Consider the following 8664-nt stretch of genomic DNA (forward strand, 5'->3'; position numbering starts at 1 on the left):
TGGTCGGTTGGACCACCTACATTGAGCCTTGTTAGGTTCCAATCGCTTTTCATTATAAAAATAAATTATAAAATATTGAAGCATTTACCTTATTTTATTTAACCCATATTTTTGTGAATGAAAATATCTTGCACAAGAAGGTCCAGTCCCTTCCCACTCGGTCAATTGGACAACTTACGTTCAGCGTTGTGAGGTTCTAATTGCTTTTTATTATAAAAATAAATTATAAAATATTGAAGCGTTTACCTTATTTTGTTTAACGCATATTTTGTGAGTAAAAAATTTCTGGACAATCCATTCTCGCTTAGTCAATTGGACCACCTACGTTCAGCCTTGTCAAGTTCTAATGTCTTTCCATTATAAAAATAAATTATAAAATATTAAAACGTTTACTTTATTTTATTTAACGCATATTTTCGTGAGTGAAAATATCTTGCACAGGAAGGTTCAGTCCCTTCCCGCTCGGTCAAATGGACAACCTACGTTTAGTCTTGTCATGTTCCAATGGCTCGACTCTCATGCGAGCATCAATTGGGCACCTCTACCCTCGTTAAGCTTATCCCGAGCAATGCCTATTTATCTTATCATAGTCAATGTCCTCATCTACTTTGCAGGTCTCAAAGCAGTAAATCACCTACAACTCATCCGTGAAACATCCTAATACGGATTCCTCATTTTTGGCCTTCAAACGTTCAACCAAAGACCGAACGGACTCGCCCACTCGGCCATCCAACTTCATAACCTAAACTATTTTGATGTTAATTTGATTGACTACATTTTTCTGACCATTCGAATTCGAATTGCTATTTTCTATTTAGTGTAGATGACACGACCCTGCACACAAACCACTCGGCCAACTAAAGTCCTTCGCTCGGTGATTCCACAACGAATTAACCTTAACTTCGAGCGGAAGGAGCTTCGAAAGAGAACTCCCACAACATGTCACTCAGTGAATCCACAACAAATTCACCTGAACTTTGAGCGGAAGGAGCTTCTAAAGAGAACTCCCACAGCAAGCTACTTGGTGATTCCACAGTGAATTCACCTCAACTTTGAGCGGAAGGAACTTCCAAAGAGAACTCCCACAACACGCTGCTTGGTGATTCCACAATGAATTCACCTAAACTTCAAGTGGAAGGAGCTTCCAAAGAGAACTATCACAGCATGTCGTTCGGTGATTCCACAACGAATTCACCTGAACTTCGAGCGGAAGGAGCTTCCAAAGAGATCTCCCACAACACACCGCTCGATGATTCCACAGCGAATTAACCTAAACTTCGAGCGGAAGGAACTTCAAAAGATAACTCCCACAACACGCCGCTCTGTGATTCCACAACGAATTCACCTACACTTCAAGCAGAAGGAGCTTCCAAAGAGATCTGCACAGCATGCCACTTGGTGATTTCACAATGAATTCACCTAAACTTCGAGCAAAAGGAACTTCCAAAGGGAACTCCTACAACTAGTCGCTCGATGATTCCACAGCAAATTCACCTGAACTTCGAGCGAAAGGAGCTTCCAAAGAGAACTCCCACAACACGTCGCTCGGTGATTCCACAATGAATTCACCTGAACTTTGAGCGGAAGGAGCTTCCAAAGGGAACTCCCCTAACAAGCCATTCGGTGATTCCACAACGAATTCACCTGAACTTCGAGCGAATTGAGCTTCCAAAGAGAACTCCCACAACACGTCGCTCGGTGATTCCATAGTGAATTCACCTGAACTTCGAGCGGAAGGAGCTTCCAAAGAGAACTCCTACAACACGGTGCTCAGTGATTCCAAAGAGAACTCCTAGAGTCTGCCGCTTGGTGTAGAGAGTAATGAAGACTTAAAGCGCATCGAAAATAGACTTTATAAATACAACGTGACCTCCCTTAAGCTCATAATAATCCTTGCGCACCTCTTTCAATAAGGAGCGTGTTTGGGCTTGGGGGACTTATGTACTATATGAAATATACTGATCGGTTTTAATGGTCATTTGTGGGCAGTTAGCAGGTATATTAGCAAGTATTAATCGGTCAGATTGCCTAACGCTTTACAAATATGCAGTATTAATAATTGATTATTGGGTTTGATTGTCTAAAAGTATACTGCATTAATGGTTAACCAATGGGCTTGGTTGCCACAAACCCTATAAATATACGACTGATGTCTAGGTAAAGACATCTTGATCTATCCTAACAAAATAGAAACTTATTTATGAAACATATCTGACTTGAGTGTCAGAGTGTCTTCTGCAGTCAACAACCCATCAGAATGGATTGCGTTTTCGGAGTGGATTGAATGATCAAAAGAGAACATAGCAAAGAAAGACGACCGACTATCAAACCAATTCAACCGAAACACTTAGTCTATATAATGATGGCATTCTAGATTCAAGAATCCCTTTTAGAAATGTATTTTAATCTTTCTGTATTCATACATATATATATATATATATATATATATATATATATATATATATATATATATATATATATATATATATATATATATATGAATTTCTTTTGTTTTGAAATCCTTTGTTGAATATTTTGATATCTAAAATTTATTTGTATTATAAAATACTTTATGCATGTCTATACTTTGGTTTGGTTATCTGGTTATAAGTAACAATGAATTAAAATTGTTTATTATCTTTTAAAATTTGGAAACTAAATGGATAGCAAAGAGAACAAAACAAAATGGAGTATAAAATTAAGAAAGTAGAATTTGCGGGACATATTTTATTTTCCGAAGTTGAATTACTTGTGAAGAAGGAACCACATCTTCTCTGGATAGAACTGCATTAAATTATTATTCTTTTATGTATACGAATACAAGGACACAAATAATGTTTGAACAACAACAATTGTCCGAATTCCCCACCACTAGATTGTCCTTGTAAAGATGTGCAATGCAAATTATTTAGCAGTATCCTCACTTCTCGCCATATTCATTAAACAATATATTGAACATACAAGAAACATAAATTAGGATAAATATCACCCAAAGGTAGCAAAATCTGAATGGGTCAATTGAATCAAAGGATAAATCAAAGTGAGCAAAATGAAAAGGAAAGAAACCCCGGAAGCACTGCCTCTGTCCTGACTCAAAAAACTCATTTAATTCACAGCAGACGCAACACCGAGTATGAGATCCAACAACCAATAAACACAGCTACACCAATGGGTGAGGCAGGAATTGCCGATGATGTTGTGGCAGTGGTGGCGGAGGAGGTTGAAGAAGAAGGGGTGGTGGAGGTTGGAGTTGTAGAGGTGGTGGTGGAAGTAGTAGGAGTGTCTTTGGTGTTATCAGAGTCAGAGGGTGGTGAGTCCTTAGCAGGTGAAGGTGCAGCAGCAGAATCAGAAACCTTTTTAGCCTTAACCTTAACAGCAAGTTTCATGCCACCCTGACAATGGCCAGGAGCAGCACATATGAAGTAATGAGTGCCAGCAGTCTTCAGGGTAATGGTGGTGGCGCCGCTGCTGTCTGTGCTCAGAGAATTTCCTGTACTGCAACTCTTGTAATCGCTTTCTTTTACTTCATCCACAGTGTGACCAGGACCGTAATTGAAAACTGTCATACGTATGGGTTATAAGTTAGAGAAAGGATACTTTTGACATGCATAAACATTTTATATTTGTTTGATATTATTTTTTTTCTTTTTTAAAAAAATACAAAAAATCAATTTTTTTTATCACATTTTATTTTTGTGATGTATATCAAAATGTAAATGTGTGTCCTTATCATTATTTTAAATATTATTATACTTCTTTCTTTTAAAAATAAAACGTTTACTCTCTTTTTTTACTAATTTAATCCTACAATGTCATATTGTTGGAAAATGGTGTAAAACATCTTTTTTTTTTCTTGAGTTAGATAAATAACGTGTAAACAAATTGAGATGGTGGTTGTGTTTAGTATTATTGTGCATGAAAGAAGAGGATTTCTTACCAAGACTATCTCCAACTCTAAATTTCAATCCACTAGCCCATGTACTGTAATCACCACCAATTGCCCAACCTGAGGTATCTCCCACTGTGTGGGTGGCTGCAAGGATTGGCATGACCATGTTGAGTGCTAGACAAACACTGAAAACTAAGGCAACAGAAGAAGCCATTTAGTGAGAAAGTGGAAAGAAGGGAAATAAAGTGCAGAGGGTTCTCAGATGGCATGGTGTTGTAGAATGGTTTTGGTGGCTTTATATAATTGTTTGTTATGGTTGTTGGAGTTAAGACAAGTTGGTCTAGGTTTGCATGAGGATGACTTTAGTTGCACTTCATACCCAATGACCAGAAAAGTAGTTCTGCTGTTCTTTCTCATGAAAAATGTGAGAGTGGTTGAATCATATTATTTTTCTGAAATTTCATTACCTGATGCCAAAAGTTCACTTATAATAGTAATCAGCAGATAATGATGGATTAACGATTATGACAAAAGGATTAAGAGTGAAGGAAATGGAAAAAAAAGGAGTTAAAAGATAGATAGAGAGATCAATTATAATGTGATGAGATAAAACAAAAAAAGTAAAAAGTAGTTTTTTTTTTTATAGGCAAGTAAAAATAGTGTAGTAAAAATATGAATACATTTTATTCATTGCTATTTTGATAATATTATGTGGATAACTCACTCATCTTGTTGTTTAATGGAGGTGTAAAGTAAGGTTGTGTTAGTCCCTTCAAGATTTGTTGTCAAGATCTGTGCATAAGATCATAGAAAGCGTACATGAACCAGAACATAATTTGATATGATGGTTTTGCTTAATGCCTACTCATTGTGGAGCAAAAACTGATAATCAAACTTCTAGAACATAATTACCAGCTACTTCTCAACGCCTAAAGGAGTATTTTTCCATTAATTTTATAGAAAGGAATAACTTTATTCCAATAAAGAACAAGACACTGACATATCACTTCCCATGTGTCATATCTCAACAGATTTCCCTTATATCTTGGAATTCAAGTTTAAGAGTTGTATTTTGTAGAATGAACTGTTGGTTTAAAAATATGTGACAGCATTCACATAAATATAATTATTAATTTTGATTTTGATTTTAATAGTGTAAGATTTAAGTATTTGATACAAAATATTGTTAATAATAAAGATTACCAAAGTAAATGCTTATATTAAATTTCACAATGGGTGCACTAATACTTAAAACTCTTTTTGATTAAATATTTTTACATAGTTAATAATACGTCATCTTTTGTTTGGGTGAGTTAGATGAGTTAGATGATTTGCCAAGGTATAATCGGGGTGGTTGTGTACATGGTTTACAGTAAGTAGTTTGAATGGAGTGTCTGGAGAGTTTAACTAGAAACATAACGAGCATGGATTTTGACTGGATGTGTTGCAGTCCTGCAGGTTTGTCTATTTATATTATGAATTTTGTAAGTGGCGCCAATGACAAACGTATTTGCGAAATTCAACATGAACTGAAAGTTGTACAAGAATGCGTGGGTCGTGGAAAGGGCGGTCAGGTTCATGAAGGAGTCCTCCACCTGATGTTGTTATTGCTTGACACATTAAAGATACTGCTGCTTCTAAAGGTGTTGATTTGGCCAGGTTGTATAGGATATGTACTGTTGAACGTGATAATGATAGAATGAGGTTTCTGTAGTATTTGTATTAATAGGCTATCATTTGATTTAAATCGTTCATTTGTAGGGTAATGGTTGAGGTTCATAACCAAATCTTGTCCGTGTGGCCAAGAGGAAAAGTGGACAATATGGTATGGGTTTTTGGTGGACAATAATTTATTTTCTATGTAGTTTATTATTATTTGATGTAAAGTTGACAATATGTTATTGTATTATAGATACTTTTATTTGCCAGCAGCATTTTCATGTATGACCAGGTAAAGGAAGGAGACAACGACATGTCTTGTGGATGTAGACTGTTATGATTGAAGGAATGAATAAGTGTAAAGCAAATGCTCGTAATTGGTTGCATAAGGACTACAACGCATTTTATCCCCACGGCATAATCTCCTTAGCCGATGTACAGCGTTGTGATTTTGTAAGTGCATTGTGTTCATTGTTATTTTTGTAATTGGTACATATTGGTATATTTATGAAACTGAATGTTGTGAAATATAGGTGTTTGGTCCAGCTGTTAGCTGTTGGGAATGACCATTGGTGGTGTTATGCCATTAATTGTCAAAGCAGACATTCTCTTGGGAACCGAATTGCAGCACGTAAACGTTTGAACAAAAATATCAGATATCGAGATAGCTCTCCACTTTGGCAAGTGGGAAAACCAAAGATGTTCTAACTCTATTTTCATGCATGGTGAAGGATTGTAAACCTAATGGTTGTCATAAATACCAATCGTAATCATTGTATTTTGGGAGCCTATGCTTATAACCTATGGATAAATTAATTCTTATTTATTATATAATGTAGTATATATACAAAATGATCACTACATAATAGGAAGAAATATATACTACCTGGAATATCTCTTTAACAATCTAATCCGTTAAGATTATGACTAATTCAAAAACACGTTAATAACAAATTACTGTTGCAGATCATTTATTAATAACACTCTCCCGTAAGTAAGATTTTGACTAATTCAAAAACACGTTAATAACAAATTACTGTTGCGAATCATTTATCAATAACATTCTCCCGCAAGTTGGATGATGTGTAAAGTAGATGCAACTTGGAGATTAGATAGTCAAACTTTGTGCGTGGTAACGGTTTGGTTAGAAGATCAGCCTGTTGATCTTCTTTGGAGACATAGGAGACACGAAAAGTAACCTTCTAGACTTGTTCTCTAAGAAAGTGATAAGCAATATGTTTCATCCAAGAGTGAAAAACTGGATTTGCACTAAGACTTGTGGCACTGAGATTGTCACAATAGATGACCGGTTGAGCGTTGATAGTATGCCCAAGTTCCCGAAAGAGGGAGATCTCCCATAACATTTCAGCGGCAGTGTTTGCAAGTGCCTTGTACTCAGATTCGGTGGATGATCGTGCAACCGGCCGTTGCTTGTGTGAATTCCAGGAGTGCCACCAAGATAAAGAATATAGCTTATGGTCGACACATAGTCATCTGTATCACCTGCCCATTCAGCGTCAAAGTACCCATTAAAAACCAAGAGAAAGGAGGCAAATATATGAATGCCATGAGTGGACATCCCAGCCAAATAATGAAGAAGTCGCTTGAGAGTAGAGCAATGGGCCGTCGTTGGAGCTTGCATAAATTGAGATAATTTATTTATAGCAAAAGCAACATCTAGTCTGGTGATACTGAGATACTGAAGACTTCCCACAAGTTGATGATATTCAGTAGGTGAAGGTAATGGGGTGTCACTGGCACAACAAGAGGAACTGATCCACAAAGTAGGGTTAGGTTTGGTGTCAGCCATACCAGCCTAAACAAGCAAGTCTTGGCTGGACATATTTTCGTTGTGTGAGGAACACGCCATCAGGAGACACCAAGACTTCAACACCAAGGAAATAACTCAGAGTTCCCATATCCTTCAAGGAGAATTTAGTGACAAACCGAGAAATGAGGGTAGATATTGCATCAGGGGAGCTGCCTGTGACAATAATGTCATCAACTTAGACTAACAAGTATAATGTGGTTATTCCATGTCGAAAAATGAATAATGAGGCATCAACAACTAAGTTAAGGAATCCTAAGGACAATAGAAATGTGCGAAGCTCATTGTACCAGGCATGTGGTGTCTATTTAAGACCATACAAAGCTTTTCATAGACGGGAAACATGAGTAGGATGAGCCTTGTCAACAAACCTTGGTGGCCGACTTGGGAAGACTTCCTCAGAAAGAGAGCCTTGTAAGAAAACATTGTTAATGTCGAGTTGTCGAAGAGACCACCCACGACTAACAACAAGTGTGCGAATGACCCGGACCGTCACAGGCTTGATAATAGGACTAAATGTGTCATTGAAATCCCAGCCACGACGTTGGTGAAATCCTTTTGCTACTAGGCAAGTGTTATACCGATCAATTGAACCATCAAGCAGACATTTGATGCGAAAAATCCATTTGCAACCAACAATGTTCTGACCAATAGATAGATGAAGGAACGAGGTCCCAAGTATTATTTTTGCAAAGGGCATCATACTCCGTTTGCATAGCAGCCCGCCAGTCAGGATCACGAAGAGCTTGGGTGATGGTGAAAGGTTCGATTGGTTGTTTGGTGGTGAGGTGGAGGTTAAGTTTGGATTTGGGTTTGGTTATATTGTTTTTGGATCTCGTTACTATACCCGTAGGTATAGGTGGCTGTGGGTGGGAAACCTGAGGGAGTGCTAGGGAACATGGAGATGGGACCATAGTGTGTGGAGATGGGACCGTAGTAGGAGATTAGGGTGGATTTAAGTTGAAGATGGACGATATGGTTGTGGATTGAGCCGGTATTATAGGGAGGGAATTGTGGGTTATGGGGATAGTGAGGTCAGTCCGTGTGGAGACGAGTGTGGGCAGTGGGGGTTGGATGGACATGGTAGAGAAAGGGAAGGTGGTTTCAACAAACCTAACATGACGAGACACGTAGATGCGTCTCATAGAGGGATCAAGACAATGGTAAGCATTTTGATCAGCTGCATAACCTACAAAAACACATGGTAGATCTTGCAGCAAGCTTATGATTAGCGTATGGTTTAAACCAAGGAAAGCACAAACATACAAAACTCTTAAGCTTATGATAA

At 37.6% G+C, this 8664-nt stretch overlaps 1 protein-coding gene across 1 annotated transcript; it reads right to left on the minus strand.

Annotated features, from left to right (window-relative positions):
* Positions 1–2698: 2698 nt before the first annotated feature.
* On the minus strand, positions 2699–4152 carry LOC108337732 (blue copper protein). Its single transcript, XM_017574313.2, has 2 exons — positions 3938–4152; positions 2699–3559 (listed from the first exon to the last, which is right to left on the minus strand). Exons 1-2 carry the CDS (start codon positions 4101–4103, stop codon positions 3111–3113), a joined length of 615 nt encoding a protein of 204 aa, XP_017429802.1. The 5' UTR covers positions 4104–4152; the 3' UTR covers positions 2699–3110.
* Between the last annotated feature and the right edge of the window lie 4512 nt (positions 4153–8664).

This window comes from Vigna angularis, chromosome 7 (genome assembly GCF_016808095.1).
Source record: "Vigna angularis cultivar LongXiaoDou No.4 chromosome 7, ASM1680809v1, whole genome shotgun sequence".
Taxonomy (NCBI): domain Eukaryota; kingdom Viridiplantae; phylum Streptophyta; class Magnoliopsida; order Fabales; family Fabaceae; genus Vigna; species Vigna angularis.

Coding starts and splice junctions, on each gene's coding strand:
- LOC108337732 (XM_017574313.2), bottom strand. CDS start 4,103: ATGGCTTCTTCTGTTGCCTTAGTTTTCAGTGTTTGTCTAGCACTCAAC. Junction 3,560..3,937: donor TAGAGTTGGAGATAGTCTTG/GTAAGAAATCCT, acceptor TACGTATGACAG/TTTTCAATTACGGTCCTGGT.